This window comes from Chinchilla lanigera, unplaced genomic scaffold (genome assembly GCF_000276665.1).
Source record: "Chinchilla lanigera isolate Chin_1 unplaced genomic scaffold, ChiLan1.0 scaffold00061, whole genome shotgun sequence".
In the NCBI taxonomy this organism is placed as follows: domain Eukaryota; kingdom Metazoa; phylum Chordata; class Mammalia; order Rodentia; family Chinchillidae; genus Chinchilla; species Chinchilla lanigera.
Genome location: NW_004955462.1, coordinates 1,784,446 through 1,810,753, shown reverse-complemented (window position 1 = coordinate 1,810,753; position 26,308 = coordinate 1,784,446). Strand labels below are relative to the sequence as shown.

General features: G+C 36.7%; 1 protein-coding gene and 1 pseudogene across 7 annotated transcripts in view; both read left to right on the top strand.

The window, feature by feature from the left end:
* Armc4 (armadillo repeat containing 4) overlaps positions 1 to 26,308 on the top strand; it is a 175,602-nt gene that overhangs the window by 74,341 nt on the left and 74,953 nt on the right. For all 7 annotated transcript variants that reach the window (XM_013521481.1, XM_013521480.1, XM_013521478.1 and 4 more), the window contains one exon: positions 15,783 to 15,897. In XM_013521481.1, the coding sequence (XP_013376935.1) occupies positions 15,783 to 15,897 (115 nt within the window). The remainder of the gene's footprint in view (positions 1 to 15,782; positions 15,898 to 26,308) is intronic.
* The window catches only part of LOC102023339, a 20,582-nt pseudogene continuing 14,133 nt past the window's right edge, over positions 19,860 to 26,308 (top strand).

Below are 26,308 nucleotides of genomic sequence, written 5' to 3'. Positions count from 1 at the left end.
TTTTTACTCTTTTTGAGACAGGGTCTTGCTATGCAGTTCAAGCTGGCCTTAAACTCACTCTGTACCAGGGCTGGCACCAAACTTGCAACGATCCTCTTGTCTCAGCCTCCCCAGTGTTGGGTTTTTTCATGAATTCTCTGTCTAACCTTGTGTCTTCAAGATTTTTACCTACTTTCTCTTCCAATAGATTTAGTGTTTCTGTTTTGATATTGAGGTCTTTCATCCATTTTGGCTTGAGATTGGTGCATGATAATAGACATGGGTCTAGTTTCAGTCTTCAGCATGTGGTGAGCCAGTTTTTTCAGCACCATTTATTAAACAGGCTAGTCTTAAAATGGATGCTGGGAGTCCACTTCCTGATCGAAGAAAAGATGTGGAGTGGACTGCTGCCTCCTGGACTAAATAAAAGTGATATTGAGTTAGGTTCTGAAGATGAGCCCACAGTACAGAACTTTAATCATAACTTACAGGGAGATAAAGAGGATGGGACCATTCTGAACAGAAAACTTCAACCTCAAAATTCAGAGGGAGAAAGAGAAAACACCCCAGAAAAGATAAACTGAAGAATGAAAAAGAATCTCAAAGTGAGCAGTCCTTAAATGAAACCCAGTGGAAGGAGCTTAGTCAGCACTTTGGAGCCAATGATAGATTTGAACCCCCTGTTAAAAAGAAAAGGGTTGAAAAGTCAGTCCTTGAAAAGAGGATAGACCAGGCTGTGGATGAGTGGAATGTTGAGAAGGCTAAGGAACTAAGCAACCAGCTAGCTACTCGAGAGCTTGGTGTAAAAATTGCCAAAGCAATTGCCTGCCACAAGTTTGTAAAAGCCAAAAAGGAGGTTGAAAACTCACAGGCTTCTCAAAAAAAGAAGAAACCTGCCTGGGGTTTGAAGCAAAGGAGAGATGGGAAACCAAAAGTAGCCTGGGATATATGTAACTGGGCAGAATTCTTCAAGACACGTGTAGACTTGTGTGCTTAATTTGCAGAAAAGATTTTTCTGCGTAGGTTAAATATTTATGGAAATTGATAGAAGTAGAAAAAACTAAGCATAAATCTTGGGAGATATCAACTTCCGTTTTTTTCTAAGAAGTTCATTCTGTTGAAATAAATGGAATGAAGTATTTTGTTATTTATGTAAGAAATCTAAGCACACATACAGGAAAAGAAAATAGGATTTTATTTATTTGTATAGACCTATAGTATAAAATCAATTTTGCTTTTTATCTGTTTGGTATAGGATAGCCGTGATCCTTGTACTTTCTTATCTGTTCTTGGCATAGCTGCACTTTTTCTGAAATTATATTTTTAAGATTGGATTTTGTTTAAAATGGATTAGTCATAAGTGCAAAAAAGTCTCAGTTGATGCTATCTTTCCAAATGACTGTAATGACCTTAATGCTGTAAAAACAATTATTGATTTTTTATTGGAATCAATGGCATTGTTATTTCATAGTCCAATATAAAAGCAGTTGATTAATTTTTATGTACCTTCAGATGAAATGATTACAGTGAAAAAGGGACAAAATACAGTAATTGGGGGCTGATTTAAATTCAGCTCTATCTAGAATGTCTTCCTGTATCTCTCAGCTATATCAATCTTTAAATTATGAGATGGTTCTTAGAAGAAAAAGTGCTATGACTATTAAACAGACAGTCAGAACCCAAGGTAACTGAATCATCTGAGAACTAGTTTGTTTTACTACTATTCCCAGTTTCTCCTTAAAAAAATGAATGAAATATTAATAAAGATAAGAAAAAAAGATTGAAAAAAATAAAGGGACTATCTTTTCTCCACTGAACTTGTTTGGCCCCTTTGAAAAAATAAGTTGGCTGAGTGTGTTTGTGGTTGTGGCTGCATCTTCCAGTCTATTCCACTGATCCTCAGGTCTGTTTTTTTGCCAATACAATGTTGATTTTATCAGAGTGGCCTTGTAGTATAATTTCAAGTCAGGGATTGTGATGCTGCCTGACCTCTCTTTGTTGCCCAGGATTGCTTTTGCTCTTCTGGGTCTCTTCTGGTTTCAGATGAATTTTAGGAATGTTTTCTGTAGATCTGTGAGATATACTAATAGTATTTTGATTGTGATTGCATTGAATTTGTACAACAATTTTGAGAGTGTGGTCATTTTCACAATGTTGGTTTTTCCAATCCATGAGCAAGGAATATCTTTCCATTTTCTGAAATCTTCTTCTATCTCCTTTTACAGAGTACTTCAGTGTTCACTGTAAAGATCTTTTACTTCTTTTGTTAGATTGATTCCTAAGCATTTCAACTTTTTGGATGCTATTGTGAAAGGTATGGTTTCCCTAATTTCTCTCTCAGTGTGTTTGTTGTTTGTGTATAGGAATGCTATTGATTTTTGAGTGTTGACTTTGTATCCAGATATGCTACTGAATTTGGTGATAAATTCTAGGAGTCTTTTGGTGGAATTTTGGGGGTCTTCCATGTAGAGTATCATGTCATCTGCAAGTAAAGATAATTTCACTTCTTCTTTTCCTGTCCTTACTCCTTTTATTTCTCTCTCTTTTCCCTTTGCTGTGGCTAATGCTCCAGAATTATATTGAATAGGAGTGGTGACAGTGGACATCCTTGTCTTTTTCCTGACTTTAAAGTGCAACCTTTCAGTTTTTGTCCATTTAGTATAACGTTTGCTGTTGGTTTGTCATAGATGGCTTTTACTAGATTGAGGCAAGTCCATCTATTCCAATTTTCTGTAAGGTTTTTTATCATGAATAAGTGTTGGACTTTATCAAAAGCTTTTTCTGAGTCTATTGAGATGGTCATGTGGTTTTTGTCTTTGGCTCTGTTGATACGGTGTATTACATTAATTGATTTGTGTATATTGAACCATCACTGCATCCTTGGGATGAATCCCACTTGGTCATGGTATATAATCTTCTTTATGATTTGCTGCATTCTGTTTGCTAATATTTTATTGAATATCTTTGCAACTATGTTCATTAGCAAGATTGGCCCATAGTTCTCTTTCTTGGTTGGATCTTTCTCTGGTCTTGGTGTCAGTATAATACTTGCCTCCAGAAATGAGTTAGGGAGAATTGTTTCCTTTTCAATTTCATTGAAGAGTTTGAGAAGAATTGGCATTAAATCTTCTCTGAAATTCTTGTAGAATTCAGCTGTGAACCCATCAGGACCTGGTCTTTTCTTTGGTGGTAGGTTTTTAATCACATTTTCAATTTTAATAACTGATATTGGGTTATTCAGGATTTTTATTTCTTCTTGATTCACCTTTGGTAATTCATACTTATCTAGGAAACTGTCCATTTCTTCAGTGTTTTCCATCTTATGGGAGTAAAGATTTGATTTTCAAAGTATGTATTGATGATCTTCTGAATTTCTATGGGATCTCTAGTGATTTTACCCTTTTCATTCCTTATTGCATGAATTAGTTTTTTTCTTTCCTTTTTTTGATAAGGTTGGCTAGGGGTTTATCAGTTTTATGTATTCTTTCAAAGAACCAAGTCTTTGATTCATTAATTCTTTATACTGTTTTCTTAGTCTTAATTGCATTAATTTCTGCCCTGATCTTTATAATTTCCTCCCTTCTTTGGACTTTGAGGTTGACTTGTTCTCTTTTTCTAAAAGATTGAGGTTCCACATTAGGCTATTTATTTGTTCTCATTCTGTTTTCTTCATGTGTGAGCTTATTGCTATAAACTTCCCTCTGAGGACTGCTTTCAGTATATCCTACAGATTCCAGTAAGTGGTATTCACAATTTTGTTTGTTTGTAGATACTGTTTAATTTCTTCTTTAATTATATCCATGACCCATTGGTTGTTCAGGAGGCTGTTATTTAATATCCATGTGTCTGTGGAGTTTTTGTGTTTCCTTTTGTCATTAATTTCCAGTTTCATTACACTATGGTCAGCTAGTATACATGGGATAATTTCAATTCCTTTGTATTTACTTAAGCATGTTCTATGGGCTAGTATGTGGGTTATTTTAGAGAACATCCCATGAACAGCTGAGAAGAATGTGTATTCTGATTTTGTGGGGTGAAACACTCTGTAAACATCTACTAAGTCCATTTTTTTCACAAGTTTTGTTCAGTTTTGTTATTTCTTTGCTGATTTTTTGTCCAGTTTACCTATCTCTTTGTGTCAATGGGGTGTTAAAGTCCCCATTACAATAGTGTTCTTAGTTATTTGGTTTTTCATATCTATCAAGGTTTGTCTCATATAGTTGCATGCTCCCATATTGAGGGCATACATATTTATAATTGTTATCTCTTTCTCTTGAAGTTTTCCCCTGACAATTATGTAGTGACCATCTTTATCTCTTTTGATCATTGTTGGTTTGAAGTTCGCATTTTCCGCAATCATAATAGCTACCCCTTCTCTTTTTTGGGTTTCTATCACATGTAGAATTGTTTTCTATCCTTTGACTGTCAGTGTATGAATTTCCTTTTGAATTAAATGTGTTTCTTGTTTACAGCATATTGTTGGATTTTGTTTCTTGATCCACTTAGCCAGTCTGCTTCTTTTGATTGGCGAATTGAAGCCATTTACATTATGGTTATAACTGTTATATGTTGGCTTGTCTTTGTCATGTGATTTACTTGCTGTTGGTTTCCTACTTTTACTCTCTGTTTAATTGTTTTCTGTGGTTGGTGGTTCCTTTCTATTGTCTTTCTTGAAATTGTGGTCATTTTTATCTCTAGCGTGTCTTTTAGTACTCTTTGTATGGTTGATTTGGTGCTCATGAAGTTGTTCAGTTGTTCTTTGTCGTGGAAGTATTTTATTTCTCCATTAAATTTGAAGGATAGTTTTGCAGGATACAACAGTCTGGGTTGGAAGTTGTTTCGTTTTAGGACCTGGTATACTTCACTCCAAGTTCTTCTTGATTTGATGGTTTGTCCTGAGAAATCTGCTGTGATTCTGATGGGCTTTCCTTTATAGGTGTTCTGTTTCTTTTCTCTAATAGCCTTTAATATTCCATCCTTTTGCTGGATTTCTAGGATCTTGATTATTATATGTCTGGGTGTAGTTTTACTTTGGTTATGACCTGTTGGAGTTCTGTATGCCTCACATACTGTATGGCAGATTTTTTTTCCTACTTGGGAAATTTTCTGCTATTGCTCCTGCAAAAAATCTTCTTATGTCATTTGTGTTGACTCTTGCTATTTCATTGACACCTATCAGTCTTCCATTGTTTTTCTTTGCGTTGTCCTGCAGCTGTTGAATTGCTTGTTCCTTGAAATTTTTAAGAGATCTTTCTTTTCACAATTGTTAGCTGCAGTGCTGTCTTCAAGAACTGAAAGTCTATCTTCAGCTTCATTCACCAGTTTTGCCACTTTTCAATGGAAGTTTTGATTTCCTAGACATCTGTATGAATCTGTGTCATGCATTCTATTTCTTTCCTATATTGTTCATTTGACATTTCCAGTATTTTTCTATGCTAGTCTATTTTTTCATATATGTCCTCTTTAGATGTGTGGAGCAGTTCTTTCATTATTGTTTTCATTTTTTACCTGAGAGATTATTTCATTTCATTTTTTACCTGAGAGATTATTTCTGATCTGATTTCTTCTATGGTCTTATGGAGTTGTCTTTTTACTTCAGTTGTGATCATTTCAGAGATTTCAGGTGTGTGACTTCCGAGTTCTTCTATATCCATGTCTCCTAGACTTGTTCTAGTTGGCATGGAGTTCTGAGATTGCATTTTTGTCCTTTGTCTTGTCATTTTGGATGTTGGAGGCAAAATGCTGGGCCTCTCCCTTCCCAGGCATCTTACCAGAAGGTCTCTAGGGCCCCTAGATTTCCTGGTTGTCATGCTTGCCCCACGATGGCAGCAGGAGGTGTGCCACCAGGTCTGGGATCCCCATGCAGTTGACCAAATACATGGCTCAGATGACAGCCCTCATGGCAACAGAGTGCTGGCCTTCTGGACCATGGTCCCCACGTGGCTGAGTGAAGATGCCTGGGCCTTTGGCTGACCCACCATGTCAGTGGAATGTGGAGTGCCAGATCAGGGTCCTCAGGCAGCTGATGGGGTGTACATGTGTCTCTTCAGGCCCTCAGGCACAACCCACAATGTCAGCAGGAGTTGGAGCACCTGTCTGAGTTTGCCAGGCAGATGACTGAGGGCACCTGGGACTCACGCATGACTCACAATGACCGCAGAGTATAGGGCACCAGTCTGAGTTCCTAGGCAGCTGGCTGATCACACCCAGGACTAACATGTGACCCACAATAACCACAGGGTATGGGATGCCAGTTTGAGTTCCCCAGTGGCTGGCTGATGGTGACCAGGGCTAATGCTTGACCCACAATAACCATGAAGCATGGGATACCAGTCTGAGTTCCCCCAGTGGCTGCCTAATGGTGCCCTGAACTTAGGTGTGACTCACAATGTCCACAGAATGCAGGCTGCCAGTCCAAGTTCCACAGGTGGCTGGCTGATGGCCCCAGTGCTGGGATTATGGGTGTGCGCCACCATGTCTGGCTATAGCTTTATTTTCTTGGAATAATTTTGTCAAGTTTTAGTATCAGTGTAATGCAGACCTCATAATACAAGAAATTATTTTTCCTCTTTGACAGATTTTGTTTAGGTTGTTTCTTTTCAAAATATTTGATATAATTCACTAGCAAACCCATCTGTACTTGGTGTTTTCTTTATGGAAAGGGATTTTTTCTATCTATTTTTAAGTTATGAATTCTATTTTTTATTAGATATGGCCCTATTTAGGTTTTCTATTTCTTCCTGAATCAGTTTTGGTAATTTGTGTTTTGCAAGAAATACCTTCATTTTATTTAAGTTTAACTTATTATCTTAAAATGTTCCTGGTTATTCATTTAGTCATTCTTTTATAATTTATAGGTCCTATAACAGTGATGGTTAACATTATACTAACAGCCCATTGTGGCATATATGCCATAGGTTCACCACCACTGTTCTGTGATGATTCCTATTTGTCCTCTGTCTTGTTTCTCTGTGTCTGTCTGTCACTCTGTGTCTCTCCTTTTGGTCAGTTTTTTATGGGAGGCTCAGGATCATTTTATTTTTACATCTTTATGTTGTTTCACAAAATAAAAACAAAACAAAGAAGAATATGTGACAGAATCATATGTTATTTATAAAACCTAAAATATTCTCTGGCCTTTTAAAGAAAAATTTTGTTGACATTTCTGTAGTGCTTTATTCATCTTTCAGTTTTATTCATGTTTTGAAAGAAACAACTTTTGACTTCATTGATTTCTCTATTTTGTCCATTCTGTGTTTAAGTTCTCCACTTTTATGTATTGTATTTATTTTTAGTTTAATTTTTGTTTTTTTCTAGCATCTTGAAGTAAAAATAGTGGTCATTGATATTACAGGGTAGTTCTGTTCTTAAGTAATTGTTTAAAGTTGTACGTTTACCTCTAAGTGTGGTTTTAGCTTCATTTACAAATAAAAATTATTTTTATTTTTATCTAATTAAAATATTCTTAAAATTTGTGTTCCTTTTCTAAAATTTTAAAAATCTCAAAGTTTCTTAGAAATTTAAATTGATGAAATTACATATATTTGTGGAGTAGAGGATAAAAATTAAATACACTTATCAAGCCGGGTGTGGTGGCGCACACCTGTAATCCCAGCACTCGGGAGGCTGAGGTAGGAGGATCATTGTGAGTTCGAGGCCAGACTGGGCTACAAAGTGAGCTCAAGGCCAGCCTGAACTGCACAGAGAGACCCTGTCTCAAAAAGACCAAAAACAAACCATATATAAATACACTTATCTAGTGTACAATAATCAAGGTAGTTATCAATTCAATCTTCTTTCAAACATTTATAATTTCTTTGTGATGAGAAGCTTCTAACTCTTCTAGGTCTTTATAAAGTATATAATAAATTGTTTTGAACTGTGTTCACTTATTGTGCAGTAGAACGTATTCCTTTTATCTAACTGTATTGTGATTCCTGTTACCTGACCTCCCTATGTCATCCCTCCCCCATTCCTACCATCTAGTTACCATTATTTTGTACCTCCATGTAAACAATGTTTTTCTCTTCCATATATGAAAGAAAACATGCAATTTTGTCTTCCTATAACTGGCTTATTTTATTTAGCATAATGTCTGTTATGGTTGATACATTGTGTCAACTTGGGGAGTCTAGAGGTTTGGCTAAGTGACTCAGCAGGAAGCCAGGGTGCTTACTCTGTATACATCCTGAGCCTGTGGAAGAGGAGGGCAAAGATTATGTGAGAGCTACACGCCCCTTAGGTGGGGGTAGCCTGTTTACAAAGTAAGGCAGGGAAAGAAGCTGCTTGCCGCCATTCCTCCAGTTTTGCTCTGGCTGTTTGCTGTTCGGCTGCCATTCCTCTTTGCTCTTGTTGCTTTGCTATCTTCTGCCTCAGAGCCAGCCAAGTATGGACTGAAACCTCCACAAACTGTGAGCTAAATAAACCTTTCCTTCCTTCATTTTGGGAGTTGGGCATTTTGTCTCAGCAACGAGGGAAAAGTAACCAAGACAATGTCCATTGTTAAAATAAGAATTTAATTTTATTGGCTGAATAGTGTTCCACTGTGGTACCACATATTCTTTATCCACTCATCCATAGATGGACACTTAGAATCCATATCTTAGCTATTGTGAATGGTGCTGCAATAAACATTCAAGTGCCAGTACCTCTTTGATCTTTTGTATTAACAGATCTTTTTCATATTGTTATTTAATTTCCAGAACTTTGAATAATTTCCAGATACCATATTGTTACTGATTTCTAGTTTAATATCCAAAGATCAGACAGTGTATTTTCTGTGATTTCTGTTCTTTCATATTCATCTTTAGTGACCAACCATATGGTCTGCCTTTGTAAGCATCACAGTGGCATTGTGGAAAAATGTATATTCTTCTCTAGCTTTGTGTAGTATTTTAGTTAAATTAGATTGGTTAAGTGTGTTGTTTAAACTTCTTTTTAAAAAATATTTCTTTTATCAACTCCTGACAAAAAGGGTGTAAAAAAATTAAAACAGGGCTGTAGATTTATTTCTAGTTTTGTATTTGTATTTCTGAACCAACCTCCATCTTCGCTTACTTGGTGAGCCTCTAAAGCAATCTTGCCTTCTCCCATGGGTGATGACTTTGCTGCTTATGAAATGGCTGAGGCCATTAGGAGGCCTTTGCCTTCATTGTGGGTGGATATTAGACTTCTTGATACAGAAGTCTAAGTTAATAGTTATTCTTTTAGTGGTTTCTAAAGGCAATTCTAATTTTTTTTGTCCCTATTTCTTGTGAGAAGTCAGCTTTGACTTATATCATAATATCGTATTCTTAATGTGCTCTATACTTAATGTTCATGACATATGTTGAAATCTTATTCCCAATGTGAGGGTATTTAATCTGGAACATTTGGACAGTAAATAGGCCATGAGAGTGCAGTCCTAATGAAGAGAATTACCAAACTTTTAAAAGCAGCTCCCCAGAGCTTCCTTACCTCTTCTACCATGTGACAGGCTCTCACTAACCCCTAAATCTGCCAGTGCTTTTGTGTTTGACTTTCGTGGCCTGCAGAACTAAATAAATGTTTATTATTGATAAGCCACTCAGTTTATGTAGTGTTCTGTTTTTACAGCCTGAATGGACTAAGACATAATATATTTTTCTTCTTTGGTATTACCAAGAATTTGGTAACCAAGAACACTTTACCACTGAGCTATATCCTCAATTCTTTTTTTTTTTTTTTTGTTGAGATAGGTCTTTTGTTGACTTGTCCAGGGTGTCCTTAAATTTGTGATCCTCCTGCCTCAGGCTCCCAAGTAGCTGAGATTACAGGCATGTGCTACTGCACCAGATTCTTAATCTTTGATTGTGGTGTACATAGGTGAGCTTTTCCTTTGCATTTCTTCTATTTGGGATTGAGCTATGAAGTAATGTCTTCCCTCTATTTGGAAAGATTTCAGTTATTGCCCTCACAAAACTTCTCTCTCCAAATACTGGCATGCCAGTTACACATACGTTTTTCATTTACTAGAATACCACAGACATTGGGCTTTGTTTTTTCTTTATCATTTTTTTCCTTTTGTTTTTCAGCTTGGATACCATGGATTGACTTTCAGTTCACAGATCCCTTTCTTTTGCTATGACCCATTGGCTGTTGAGCCCATCTAATGAATTCTTCATTTCTGATAGTATAGTTTTCAAATCTAGCATTCCATTTGTTTCTAGACATACACACATATGCACACACACACAATGCAGCTGAAGAAAAATGAAAAAGAAAGAAAGAAAAATTTTTTGTGTGTATTTAGAGGCAGTAACCACAAACTGGTCATTGAAGACAAAGGATTATTTATCCTGCAATTCTGGAGGAAATGTAACTGAGCTCTAGTTGATGAAAAGAGGCTCTTTATAGAATAATGGCAGCTCATAAACTGAGAAAATTGGCAGAATTGGAAAAGATCACTACAACTTCAGTGCAATAATTCTTTTAGACAAGGATAATTAATGGAAATTACCATTAATACTTAATTATCAATAGGGAAAAGTCATTGGGACAGTACTGTCTCAGGGTAACACTGTATGACCCCTAGATGGTTATTGGAGGAAAAGGAAAAACTACACCTTTATAATAGAGAGATGTGGTGGTCACCAGCACAATTAGGTAACCAAACTTTACATCACTAAGAGATAGACAGTTGAACATTTTGTGCCTCTTTGTGTGTTGTGATGGTTGGCACATGAGAAACTGTCAATTAACAGGGACTCCATGGGTGAATAATTTTCATGGCAAAAGTATCTAGTCTTAACTCAGCACTCATATTGCTTATAATAACTATGCTTCTGTCTTACTAAGGTGAAGGGAATCTTGACTTGCCTCTCCACTGCTGTCATATTTATATATTTTCTCCAAATTTGTTCAACCATAGCCTTTGTAGAATAATGCATACAGATAAAAACACAAACACATTGATAATTTTAAAAGCAAAATTCTCTTCTAGTCAGTTTTTTTAATAAGGAAGATCATTTAAATTCTGACATACATTTGTGTTTTCTTTTCTACTGAATTGTCACTGTTTCAAAATCTAGATTTCAGTTGGATTCCTTAATACCATGATTGAAGAGTGTTAATGGTTTTTATCCAAAATGACCTCCAAAGCCTCATGTACTTGGAAGGTAATTGAATTTGGGGACAGCATAGATGACTTTCTGTTAAGAGGTGGGGTCTGTTCATGGGGAGCATGACCCAGAAGGCTACATCCCCCTCCCCAGCTCCTCTCTTCTGCTTCCTGGCTGCCATAAGGTGAGCAGCTTTCCTCTATGAGACTCTTCTGCCATGACACTTCTGTCTAGAGCCAACCAGACATGTAAGGACTAAAACTTATACAATGTAAGCCAAAATAAACCTCTCCTTTGTTAATTTTTAAGTGTTGGCTATTTTGGCCCATCTATGAGAATGTAACTAAGACAAAGAGCATTGTATTCTTTTGGGCCACTTGAGGTTATTCCACTAGCTACTCTTCATTTGAGCTGTCATTGTCATACAATAGTATTTATTGGAGTAATTTGCAGCAAATACTGTGACATTTTTAGGAAACATGCAAAATTATGATTTCAAAATAGCTATATTGGCTTTGCCAGAAAGAAACCCTGCAACCTTACCCATGCCCACAATACAGGCACAGACCGTTCTCGTTTGTTCATATATGCGGCTCAGTGGGCAGAGGAGCCAGCCAGACTTCTTGGCAATCCTGGCAACAAGAGAAACCAAAAAACATACCCAGCAGCTGCTTCCTTTTTTAATAGCTGGAATTTGAACATCTATTCATCTCTTTAGAGCTGTTATTCTGCCAGACAGAAGTTTGATATCCATGATAAGTTGAAGATTTTGAAAGCAAATAATTTAGCTTCATTTTTGCAATGTCAAGAAATTAATGTAAAATTCTATTGATATCAGGACTGAAGAGCTAATGTACTGCTGGAAATGAGTTCAGAACAAGATGGTAATTAAATTCACTATATTAACAGAGGTAAAACTCATTGAAAATGAATAGTGGGGTAAATTAATACCAGCTATGAGTTCATAATTGTATATGTATTGTGCCCACAGCAGTAAAGTTTTAGAAAAATTCTGTGTACATACACATCTTCAACCTGGAGACAACTTCCAATGAAAGTATTACTAGTTAGATTTAGAATTTGAGCATGTATTTTGAAAGTATAACATTAAAAAAGGAATGAATTTGTGTTGGGATAGAGTTTTGATTCATCCAGAAAGGAAAGACTCTTGTTTTCAATCTACTGAGTCAGTACTCGTCGGCAATGGTATGTTGCCCCGTGCACAGTGGGCAATAGATGACTACTGATGTTAAGGAGATGACATAGTGTTGTGGAGACAGGACGCACACACAGGACTACAAAGCAAAGCAGTGTGCTATGAGTGGCAGAAAAGGGAAAAGCAAAAATGTTTTTAAAAGCTTAAAGGGAGTAGAAGCCAGAGGATTTGTGAAAGAGGTTTTGTTGTAGGTCTTAAATGATGGATGTAAGAGCTAAAGATGGGGATGGCATGGGGATCTCTGATAGTTGGGAAAAAGAGTTCCTGTGGTTTGTAAAATAGTGTCTTCTCTGTGTTCACATGGAAGCCATACGCGCATCTACTGCAGTATTTATTATAATTGGTTATGGTGGTCTCTGTCTTCGTCCTTAGACTGTGGTTTCCTGAAGGGCAATTAATATCAATTCTATCCTCGTTATTTGCAGATTCTGTGTTGATGAACTGTGTACTCAGTGTCATTTGTGAATAAAGTTCACAAATGCACTTTCACTGTCATTCATGGACCTCTGAGAGCAGTGAGCAGTTTTTAGTCACTCAGTGCCATACGTTTCCAGCTGAGGACAGAAGATTGGACACCTACTTTGTTGGTTCATCGCTCACCTAGAAAACAGGTGTTGTTTTTGCAGTCTGTTTAGTGCCACGTGTTTTGCAGTTTTGTGCTCAAGTTGGTGATTTTACTGTTTCAGATGGCCCCAAAACACTGTCCTAAAGTGCTATCCAGTATTCCCAAGTGCCAGAAGACTGTGGTGTGCCTTTCCCAGAAAACATTTTGGTTGGATGAGCTTTGTTCAGGCGTGAGTTATTGTGCTATTGGCCATAAGTTTGATGCTAATGATTCAACATCTATTAAATAAGGTGTCTTTAAACAGTAACATACATAAAAGAAGGCTACATATTGATTGATTGATGAGAGTGTTCAGACCAGATGCCCACAGGAAGAAAATTTGCTTCTAGGAACCAAGATTCAATATTTGCTCATTTAGGGTTTTTACTGGCACCATAGGACATAAGTACCGTAGTAACAAATACCCTGGTAATATGTACCCTGCTATTTCTGCATGCCTAAAATTCAGTTTAGCAAATGGCCACGGAGTTTTATGAGCTATTGCTTGAATATTGGGAATTTGAAGGAATAAATCAGCTTCCCAAAATATTTGAATACAGGCTTGTGTTGCATAGGGAATAGGAAGCCATTGGAGATGTTTCTGTCCTGGGGGTGATCTTTTGGTTGTAAATTGTTCAACAGGCATCAGTTAAATACACTAGGTTATGTTGTGGATAGAATAAAGATTGCTGGGTCCCTGCTCGTAAGGAGGTGCTATAGATGGAAGCTCTAAAAATTTCTTTAGGAAGATTTATTTTGCAGTAGTGTATGGTTGGAAAAAGAGAGAAACTGAAGACACAAAACTGAATAATGCAGGTCTGAAGCTATCCAGATATGATATAATAGTGGCCAGGATTAAGGTGTTGGCATTGGAGAAGGGATGTAGAGGGCGATACTTGAAATGTTGTGGAGTGAAAAATCAGTAGTGAGTGATTTCAGTTAGTGCATGGGGAGATGAAATGGCCAAAACTAAACTCAGAAGTCTGCTGCCCCTGACTTTCTTAGTTTCTGTGTTTGAAAACATTTTTCAATAGTTTTCCTCTTATCAGATTATTACTGTGTCTTATGTTGAATCTTTTAAAACCTCAGTAATGAATGGGTTCCCAGTCCTCATTCCTCTAAGGATGAACAGATGTATTCACTTAACTTCATTTGTTAATAAAGTTTACAAATATACTTTCACCCTGAAAGCATGAAAGGGGTTTGGGATGAGAGTAGCAGACAATAAGTTTAATTTTACAATGAACCGTGAATTTTTGTAGTTAATTGAAAAATTTTATTGATGCATGTGCCCTCTAAATGACTTTCACTTTAATGACAATTTCTGTCTCACGGTGGATATTTAAATATTACTAATGCTAAATCTGTTGCTGTGTTATAAATCTATTTTTATATAGAGATGTATTCTATTATTCATTGTTCATCATAAAATTTGTGTAAAAAACAGAGACTCAGAGATCAGCATTAATTTATATCTTCAGTAGCATATACAAGTAAATGAAAAAGTGAATCCCGGGGCTGGGGATTTAGCTCAGTGGCAAAAAGCGCCTGCCTGGCAAGCACAAGGTCATGAGTTCGGTTCCCGGTACTGGAGAAAAACGAAAAAAAAAAAAAAAAAAAAAAGAAAAAAAGAAAAAGTAAATCCCTTTTTTGTGAAGTACTCAGTATATTTGTTTCTTTAGTTTCCATTAATTGAGAAATAAAACTTTGTGTTTTTACAGCATGATATTGGTAGAAAACTTTAAGCATGCAAAGCTGTTTTGTTAAATTTTGGTTTAAAAATACTTTCTCAGCACTTTTTTTTTCTTATTGGAAGTCAGTTTTTGAGGCAGTTTATGTCTTACTGTAGGGTATTTGCATCACCCATTTTACAAGGTTATGCAAAACTGATATCCTACTTGGAACCTTTGGAATAATTCTCTTTTTTTTCCTGGCAAACTCATCTCAGGTAATCAAGAAATGTAGGTCTTTTAAAATGTCAGTTTTCAAGGAAGAATTTGAATGACATTTCAAGCTAGCAGAGTTTATTCTGTCTGCGGCTAAAGAGTACTACATGCATTTAATTCAATGGGAGATTAAAAATCAAAGGAATTTTGATGTTCTTTATTGTTTTTCATCTGCTTTGAGTTTAATATGTCTTCGTGAACAAAGCCATGTTTGTAAAGGATATTAAGCTCTGCTTGGCCTTCTCTTCCACTGAGAGTACTCAGTGGACCTATTGCAGGGTTATGCTCCCTGGACTGATTGATGTATAAACAGAAGACAGATGGTGTAGAGATGGCTCTGATGATAATTCATTTTTCAGCTAGTCATGAAGATATTTTGATTACAGTGTGTTTAAGTAATTATAACACAGTTTGCAATGTTAGTCTTGCTGGGAAGCGAGCACATGGAAAACAAGTTAGGTGTTCTTCGTGCTCAACAAAGGATGCACTGTGGGGTAAAGATTTTAATTCCTAATGCTAGATTAGGACTGAAGGAGTTTAAAATATGTCATACAGTGAGGTTAGTCAATTAAACATAGACCAAGTAAAAAAGGTAACCACACAGCTCTGAGGCATAAATATTTGTTTTGGAAAGTATTTAGCTGTTAGTATATGAAAGAAACCAGTATGTTTTTGCATTTAGGCAACAGTCTGTGCACAGCTAATTAAAAAATTACGTGGCTTGATTTTAAGTTTATGTAAATCGTAATTATCGTGTAACTTGTTTTCCATGTTATGAATTTAAAACTGAAATCAGAGGGTGAACAATTCAGCAGCATGTTATAATCCTGCTGTTGTTGATATTCTACAAAAAAAAGAGAAAAAGCAATAATTACTGCTATGTGAATAGGTGGGTTATTGAAGGTTTCATTTTAACTTACTAATTACAGTTTATCCTGCTGTTTTTTGTTTCACCATAGAATAATTGATCGCTTAGATGGAGTTCGCTTGTTGTGGTCATTGCTGAAAAATCCACACCCAGATGTGAAGGCCAGTGCAGCATGGGCCCTCTGTCCCTGCATCCAAAATGCAAAGGTAGGAGCAGGCTGCAAAACAGCTTGTTTTCAGAATCTCAGATACTGCGTTGAATAATCGAGAAACATCAGTAATTGCTTTGACTTACTGTTGGTCAGATTAATCTGGTGGGAAAGAATGCTCAACAGTGATTATGCCAAAAAGTTTTGAGGAATGCCTTTTTCTGGTCCATTTAAAAATTCCAAACAAAACTAGTCTAAGATGACAGCACTAACTGTTCTACTTGGATAATGCAGTGGAAGCAAGTACCCATAAATCAGGAAGAAGAAAAGTTGCCTTGTGTGATAAGAAAATCTGTGCATCTTTGTGTTTCCAGAGAGGGTGAAAATGTGGGATGCTGGGCTGTTTCCCCTGTGGGGACAGCCTGCAGGGAATGGTCACTAAGTTCGCTCTCACCCGGGTGGCCACATAATTTCACTCAGCAGTGACTAGGTGAGAAGTTTTGATGCCTATTTTAGCTCTTCTTTGTAAATCTTATTATTTTCTTAAAAGACCTTCTTTTCAGCCAGCCTGTTTTCTTATCTTAATATTTTCCTATCAGAGATTTTCCTTGAAGATCCTTGTTGCTGTTAATTCTTTCTGTAGAATGTTTCCATCTGAAGTATTTTAGTTTTATTCAACATATAACATACTTCTATTGAAGTACATCTAATCTCTTGTAAAAAAGGGAGTTGTGATGTGTGGTGAGAGTATAGGAGATCATCCACTACAAGTTCAACCATTTATTATCAAGGCTAAAAAAATTAAAAAGATCTCAAATGTCCATCTATAATATCATGGACAAAATATAATAAAATAGTAGTCTACTCATACAATGCCATGCAATGCAGCAGTAAAAATGAATTTATTTAAGCAGTGTATTAATTAGTATGGATAAATCTCACAAACATTAAAAAGAATAAAAACAAGTTGCAGAAGTAGATAGGTAATATAATTCCTATAAGCTTCAAAGAAATTTTAAATGTAAAGCTTAAACAATATTATTTAGAGAGCAAGAAATAAAAGCTGATTGGGTGAAGATGGATACACATCTTTAAAGCATAAGGATGCTTTGTTCATTTGTTCCTTCACTTATCAGCCCAGCCCTTCATTCATAAATATGAATAACCAAGATTAACAAATATTTGAGAAATACTAATGGTTTTAAAGAGATGAACCAAGATTAATAGCAGAACTAACTTCAGAGGAAAAAGAGGATAATATAAAGAAAAGGATATGCTATGAAATTTTGGAAACTAATATCCTACAGAGAACCTATATCTAAATAGGCTGTTTTAAAAAAAGAAATACTCAGAGGAAGAAAAGTTTTGAAATCAAGAATTATTTGGCAGAATAATAAATTTAGTAAGCAGGATGAATGTTTTTGGTATGGTTAAATAATTATTTCAGAGGTAAAGTCTCGTAAATAAGAATGTAAAGTAAAAGTAAAAAGAACATAGGACATAAAATCACAAAAGAAGGAGAGTAACTGAGGAGAATAAAAAGTTACAACTTTTTTTAATGGCAAATTTTCATTAGGAAGATCACTAAACAAAGACTCTAGTCTTCAGATTAGAAAGATTCACTTAATACCAAACAGAAAAACAGGCAAACTTATATTGATAGACAAATTTAAACTTGGTATTTTCAGAAATTAAAGAAAGGAAAAAATTTACAAAAGAGGGAGAATCACTCTAGCAGTAGATTTAATATCATACACAATAAAATCTGGCAAAGAAGGAATAAAAAGCCTTTTTTTCTCTATTTAAGTGCATGTATAAATTTAGAACAGAAGTCTTTGGGAAAGACTTCTTTCTAAAAGAAATGCCAATATTATTTCCCATGAGCTTTTACTGGATTTTGTTTACATTAGGGTATTTTCTAGGAAAATAAAATATTCTATGAAAACAAATAACATAAGAGAGAAGTGAATACATAATTAAAATTTTAGCTAAACATGAATTTATGTTAATAATATTCTTGACTAAATTATTAAGAAAGAATTCCTCCAAAAGTGGTAGCATAAAATAAAAGCAACATTATTATAATAGCGGTCTGGCTCCAAGCTGCCAAATGATTCATAAAACATGTCAGGCAGTAGGAAGGAATAATCAATAGGTAAAAGTGTGCTAAATGTCTTTCCTTTTCCCAGAAAAAAGTGTTATAGAAAGAACAATTGGCAGAGCTGGGGATTTAGCTCAGCGGCACAGCCCCTGTCTGGCAAGCGTAAGGTCGTGAGTTCGATTCCTGGTACCAGAAAACAAACAAACAAACAAATAAAACAATGGGGCCCTGGTATTCACCATTAATTGCTTCCAGGAAGCGTAGTGGGCGCCAAAAGAGACGGGTGCCAAACAAATTGCTTCGGCAGGGAACGGTAGTGAGTTACAGGCCGTCACCACCAGCAAGTTCTAGTACCAAAAAGTGACCTGTGCCCGGACAAAATTTGCACTTCAAAATGCACCAAATACCAAATTCAAGGAGTTTCTCAGCTGTTAAGTACCAAGATATGACTATAGTTAATTTTCAATATTCGTTGAAATATAAATTTAAATATAGAATTTAGTATCATTGGTGAGATACTATTTTGTATAGATACTGTATTCCTCCTTACGCTGTTATTTTATGTAAATTGTGTCCTATCTCCTTCTGGACTTGAACTCCAAATCTGCCTGTCTCACCGTTTTCCTACTCAGTGTCCCCGTGTGGGCTGTCCACCCTGAATATCGGCTGGCCTCCTGTGCTAATCAAACCTTAGACATGACTGACCTGCTTCTCTCTTTGTCCTTGGCCCCCAAACCCAAACTAGGGCCATCCTCCATAGCGAGTTCCTCTTGATCTGTTTCTCTGCCTCTTCCCACCACCAGCAGCTTAGGGTCCTTCAGTTCTTTTCAGCTTCAGCCATCTTACTTGTCTTGATGGCGAGACAAACTTGTGAAAAATAGACCTCTCATCCAGTTCTCTCACCAATGAGTACACTCTCCTGTGTGCACCTGCTGTTCAAGCAGGATGAGGACTGAAGCATCTTAAACATGGAAGTGACATGAATAATGTGGGTAAGGGGAAAAGATGTATATGGCTGGGTGACTCAGCTACTGCAATAGATGAGCTGCAAAAGAATTATAATTTGCTATAATATAATAGTGGTGGTATGGAGAAATAATTGAAAAGTACAATCCAAAATCGGTGAATGATTAGATGTTGGCAATGAAGAAGTCAAGAAAGCTTTTGATTTTTTGATGTTTAACTTTGACAACTAGGAACATGTTGCAACCTTTTTGAAACAGGAGAATGTGATTTTGGGAAAAAAGTTGTGAATTTGCTTACATCTAGTGGACATGTCCAGTCCTTTGAACATATGGAAGTGGATGTCAGGACAGAGTGCTGGTCTGGTGCTGTACCCATGGGGGTCATGAGCACATGGAGGAGTGGAGGTCTTGAGGACAGATGAAAGGGAGAAGGAGTGGTATGAGAGGAGATCAGCGGTGACAGTCTGAAGTCTGGGAGGAAGCCTGGGCAGTGTGGAACGCCAGGAGACGGCAATTGCAAGAAGCCCTGAAAGAAGCCAGGTCCGCAATGAAAGGGTGTGTTCAGCAGTGCCCCTGGACTGTAAGATGACAAATACATTTGAGAACTGAAAAGAAGAGCTTAGTTTATAAAAATTATGTAGTGTTTGGGCATGGCCATTTCTGTTGAGAGCTGAGAGTTTAAACCAAGTGGCACCGGCATGAAAAATGAATTGAAGGAAGAAAATAGAGAGAATTAATAGAGCTTTCTGTAAACTTAGTGTTTGTTGTTTGTTTTTGTGTTTTTTCTTTTATTTTGAGATCTGGTCTCACTATGTTGCCTAGGCTGCTGATCCTCCTGCCTCACCCTCCCGAATAGCTGGGATTACAGGTGCTGGTCACCGAGTCTGGCTTTAGAAACTTAGCTGTGAAGATAGGAGACTGTATGAAGTCTAGATGACTGCTCTGGTTTCGGGAATGGTTAATATGGGAGAGGAATCAGTGCAGATAGATGAAGAAAGAAGGTATGTAAGGAGGGAGAGAGGGAGAGCAGAGGCAGGGAGGGAGGTGTGGTTCTCCCTGTTCCTTAATCTTACAAGCACATTGCTCTGAGTAGTGTGAGAGCACCAAATATTGTGTTGATGCTTGCACTTACATCTTATATCTTTTTTCTTGGAACACAAAGAAAAAAAAAAGTTTTAGGATGCAAAATTCCTGAAGGTGAGCCCAGGAGGGCGAAACCAAAAAACTGGGGGGAGAAATACTGAAAAGAGCAACTTTTTATTTTATCCAGGCAACAAACTATCAATCACCCTCCCATTGATCCATCTATCTCCTTATCATTGATTTGGAATTCAGAAATGAGAAATTTATCAGAGGGATATGAATTAATATCCTTATGTTAATTTTAAAAATTGAAGTAGACTTTTGCTAGCTGATTACTAATTTGGTTAATTATTTGAACAATAAGGACTGTTTTTTCTAATTAGGTTAAGTGGAAGACATTTCTATGTATTGAATTAACTAAATATACAGAATCAAAATTTTGGTGCTATATATACACAAATTACATCTTTTATGTGACCAGAGTTATGATGAAAACATTTTTAGGTGTCTATCTAAAATGGATGAGGAGGACATACACCTTTTCAGAAATGTATTGTGACATGAAACCAAGAACTTTGAAGACTAGTTTTGGTCTAGTATTTAGTCTAGTATTTCAAGTCTGGCCCTAAAATGGAAGAGATGGAAATTTAATCTTTCCGCAAGAAGTTAGTCTGATTTGCAAGGCCCTGAGCTTTTTGAGAAATCCTGTTTTCCAGAGTCAGAAGCTGGATGTTATATTGGTGCTTGCACTTACATCTTTTACAACCAAACTCATTCTCCCGAGGCAGGAGGACACTTCAGGGGCAGACTGTCAAAGATCTCATGTGCTCTGAAAGGGGCAAGGTAGAATGTACATTTATGGTATTTGAAACAGATAGAATCTCTTTGTTCATACAGACCCTGGTCAAATCATGGTGGAAGAAAGCACTAGCTGGTAAAACTTTCTGTCATGGGACCTCTGCCACTTGAGTAGGAATGTGGAGTGCTTGGAGTGTGACTCCTAAGTGGCTGTGTGTGGCTCTGGCTCATGGGTATTGTTTTAGTGACCAAATCTAAAGCAATCAGTGGTAAGTTGTAAGGCAACTTCTAAGAAGAAATGTAAACCCCAAGAATTTCATATGGCTCCATGTTGTTTATGTCAGTTTTAGAAACTTAAGCACAGGGGAAAATGTTACCTATGTTTGACACTTGGAGATAATCACAATTAAGAGCTAACAGTTTCCCCACCAACAGTAAATATCTTTCTGATTATTTAGACAGGCCTTTTATATCACCTTCTAATTTTCTTTGGTGGTATAGTATTTTATTGTGTGGCTGTAGGATAACTTATTTATGCAATTAATTTTCCAGTGTTAAGAAACAGATTGATGCTTCATGAAACAAAAGTTTCATTGGAGAATTTCTGGAATGATTGCTCACACAGAAGAGATGAAGTAACTCATTGGTAGAAATATGGGCATAGCTCCTCAGGATGTGTTTTAAAATCGACAGTGAGTCACTGGTTAATGAGCAGTTTTCCTCTTTTCTGGTGGGAGATAAACTAATGATGCATTTCAGGATCATCTAACTTTTGGATTAGCTAAGACGGTATGGGCAAGATCCATGGAACTGTGAATATGTGTGGTGCTTATGTGTGTTTTGAAATCTTAGGATCTATATCAGATGTCTTATATTACCATCTAACACTTCCCACTTGATTATATCCAATTTTGCACTTCCAACTAGTATTTTGTACATTGTTTATTTTGTTTAGATGATTTAAAATTGTTTTCCAAAGAGATCATAAATCCTGAGGGGGTGGGAGGGGCAAGGAATGGTGTTTGACTATGCTGGGACATCTAGCTTGCAGCAAAATAATGGAACTGGAAGAGATCCTGGCAGATATTTTGGCCCATTCTTTGTGCCTCCTCTCCAACTCTCTCCCTTCAATGAATCAGGTTTCTAGGAAAGATTGCCTTTTGTTTTGCTTGCAAGCTGTCCCCATCTTTTCACATAGAATGCTTTGGAAACTAATTTTTGATTACTACAGATCGTAGGGTTTGGCATCACTTTGAAATACATAAGTTCCTCGGATTCATGGCTCAACAATAGGGCTGCAGAAGGGTGCACAGAAAAGGGGAGAAGGCTTCAGCCAAGCCTGCAGCCTTGCTGTCGCTACCTCGGCTCCCTGCCACGTCCGTTCCGCAGCTGAGTTGAGGTGCGCTGTATCCCTGTGCCCATGTGGTGTGGATGCAGTGAAATGTCACCTGTTGCAAAGCTGTGCTCTCCATTTTTTATGTCGTTAACGGTATATACATTGGAATACATTTTCAGAGCTATCCATTAAGAAAATAAGATGTAGAAATTGCTTCTAGTAAATATTTTACATCTTCTCTTCTTAGCAAATATTTCAGGCTAGTTATCAGTGAGTAACCCAAGCCTCAAAGTAGCAAAATAAAAGACATTTGTAATAAATTATAGAGTAATTGAGATAATGATTCATAACGTAAATTGGTGTTGCATTTGGATTGTAACTATTTTGTTATTAGTTTCATAAAACAAATGTGTCAGATTTTTGTAGTAAGAAATATTGACCCTTTCAGCAGTAGGTCACTGTCTTGATTAGGAAGCTTAAAACTTTCATTCATTTTGGAAATGTAATATATAATAGTTTCTGAAAACTTATAAATAAAATATATTAAGAGGAAAAGATATATTTTGCCAGCTTAATAACTATTTGGCCATTGCCTAATGATTGGAAAATCAGAATGTGAAGTATGAAGTCTGTCTTAGAGTCTTCATCAAACTTGAAAGAACATTTAAGATAGGAGATGTGTCCTCAGAAAGCTACTCAGTGTTCTTTAGTCTACCAAGCACAGAAGAACAAAAGAAAGTGTCCTAATTACTAAAGATTCAGTGTTCCCTTTGGAGTTTTATTTAAAATTTTATGGTGTAAGATGTTGTCTGCATCGAGCTTCTGGCAAGTTTTGGGGCTTTCTCCTTCCATTATGATTGCTAAAATGACAGCAAACTTAAGATTTAAGTCGTGGCTCTAGTTTCACACTGAAAATGCGAGCAATGAGCTTGGATTTGGCCATGATTGGAGCATACAGTGTATATTGTTCAGCAGTGTGATGAGAATCAACAAAGTTTTTTAAAAATGTAAAACTTCTTTACAATGTAATCCATGCTTGTGTTCTGTCTGCCCTGGGGTCTAGCATCATTTGCAGTCACCAAATGCTTCAAGGATGCTCCCCATCTGGCCCCAAGACCCTAAAATTCTAAAAGTTTAAAGTAAGGAACTGTAGTGTAAATATTCTTGATGGGAGCTGAGAATGTAGCTCTCTGACCTCTTAGTGCTGAAGAAAATGCATACTAGATTATCTGTCGTGATGTTGTTTAGTACATTTCATGAGCTGCAAGTCTGGTTGCAGATTCATAACTACTTTGTAAAAATGTGAGAGATTTGTAAATGGAGGTAAAAAGCTGTTGCTTTCAAGCTGAATGATCAAACACATCTTTAGAGAAAACTGGCAGTTGAACAGGTGTTCTGCATTATGAAGTTGTGATGTAAAGAATACAACCACCAAATCTGACAAAAACGCATGTATTAAATTCTTTGTTCTTAAGAAGCAAAATCCTCTGCTGCAGAAAGTCAAATCTGTGTTCTGTGAGCCATAATATATTGAAAAATAATAGGAACTCATGTAAGGAATATACTATAATTATGTTACCTCACTTATAATCACTTTTGTACCCTCTACTAACACTTGTAAGAAATAAAAAAAATAAAATAACACTTGTAAGAATTAATTTCTCAAAATATCATTTTAATATTCTTTTCATGAATATCCTTAGATAGCATGTAATTTTTTGGATTCATTTTTTTTCCTATTGATGAATTTTTTTGAGATTTAAGGAAAAAAGCAAAAAATTAATATATTTGCCTTTTTGTAGAAGTGCTGTAAGTCATATTAGTTATGATTTATAATCCAATTTATAATAATGAATTCCTCATAAATTAGGAAACAGATGTTCATATTTTAGAAAAAACATGCTAAATTATGTCAGTTGTAGAATTAGGAAGAAAACGCAATTTGTCTTTCAGAATCGGTGCTTTATATCTGTAAGATCATTTGGTCTTGTAACCTTAACTTTGCTACTTGTTTAGAACATAATGTCTTGTTTTGAATTTTGATCTTGGAGGGAAGAAAAAATTCCAGTAATTTCAAAACCAGGGACATAAAGATCTGTCCAAACAGAGATGCCAGTCAGAGAAATCTGAGAATGATTCCCCAAAAGAGAAGAAAAGAAGTTAATTTCTGTAAGTTTGAAATATGTGCTTGGGCGACTTGAGCTGGGAATGCTGAGCACTGGGTGTGGATGCGGCCAGCTTCCTGGGCACAGGTGTGTCAGAACAGCTGAGCACAGGGCAGGAATGGAACATCACTCTCTGCTTCTTCCCAGCTGCCCGGGGAGCCAAGCCCACTCAGGGAGCCAAGAACCTGGAGAAGGCATGCAGAGGGCTCTAGTTTCACACTGAAAATGCGAGCAATGACTTGGATTTGGCCATGATTGGAGCATACAATGTATATTGTTCAGCAGTGTGATGGAGAATCAACAAAGTTTTTTAAAAATGTAAAACTTCTTTACAATGTAATCCATGCTTGTGTTCTGTCTGCCCTGGGGTCTAGCATCATTTGCAGTCACCAAATGCTTCAAGGATGCTCCCCATCTGGCCCCAAGACCCTAAAATCCTAAAAGTTTAAAGTAACGAACTGTAGTGTAAATATTCTTGGTGGGAGCTGAGAATGTAGCTCACTGACCTCTTAGCGCTGAAGAAAATGCATACTAGATTTTCAGGGAAAGTATGAGGGCCCAAAAGAAAAAGGGGATTAAGGCTGTTTTCAGAGCATGGCTGGGCCAGCCTCTATCTGCAAGGCTTGTCTGTTGCTTTTGCATGGATTTCTAACTGACGCGGCCTGTTTCTCAGTCCCTTCTCCACAGACAGCAGTGCTGGAGGAGCTAGGCTAGGATGAGGTAGAGCTAACAGAGGAACAGTATACAAAATGGAAAGTTATGACCAAAGATGTAGCCCATTCTAAATAGGTACTTTATATGCAAAATTCTGCAACCAAATGTTGCTATTTCTGCCTCACCCATTGCTACTCAACCATTATTCTATATGCCTCTTCCCTGGACACCTAGAATTTCACATTGTACTTTGTCACCATGAATATGTGCCCTGTTAAAATGCGTGGAACTGGGACCCCAGGTTCATTTGTTCAAACACTGCTGGTGTACTTTGGCCCCAGCAAACTCTCATCCAATGAAACCCCTCTGCTCTGCATGCATCATCCTCTTTCTATCTTCATTTCCCTCTGTGAACACCTTAGATTCCATGGTCTCAGTGTTCTCACTTCATTCCAAATAGCTGCAAATCCATTTTACCCTGTTTCTGTCCATTGTACTTTCCTGACATGCTCTTAATGGGCTACCCATCTATCTTGTCCAGAATGAGAGTCTAGCAATTGAGCATTGCTGGCAAAAGCTATGTAATTGGACTGGTCAGCATCATTAAATATCCTCAATCATGCAACTCAAATTAGCCAATGTAACAGTTTTTTGGTGAGCTGATCCCAGTTCCATAGTGAGTTGCTCCAGTCTCATAAAACCTATGCCCTCTCGTCCATTGTGTAGGGATTTATTTGAGGGTTCACTGGGAATGGGATGACGAAGGGGGGAGATCACTATCTAAAAACCTACCAGAATTTATACTTGCACCTACCTTCTATTTTAGCACTTCAAAAAGTGTTGTTTTGTTGTTTCCTTTCCTTCACCATTTCTATCAGAAATAACTGTCATTCTTCTCTTCAGAAATAGTTGTTGGTCTTCTCTTTGGTCTCCTTTGGTCCCTTACATTTTTTCTTTCTAGCTTCTTTTAGAATTTTCCTCTTTATTTTTAGTTTTCAGCAACTAATTGTAACATGAGCATATGTTTAGTAGTTTTCTTGCTTGTAATTCGCAGTGCTTTCTGAATCTGTAGGATGCTGTTTTAGATAAAATTTGAAAAAAATTAGATTACTATGTTTTAAAAGTTTTCTTCTGTTTTCTTTGCTCTTCTTAGATGCCAATTGCATGAGTTTCTTTAAATTCTTTGTGGGTTTCTAAATTAATTTTTTGTATGCTGGCCATTGTGTATGTTAAAAAATTTATATGTACACTTACATGTTTAAAAAGTAGTGGGAGGGGCTGGGGATTTAGCTCAGCGGCAAAAGCGCCTGCCTGGCAAGTGCAAGGTCGTGAGTTCGGTTCCTGGTACCGGAGAAAAACCAAAAAAA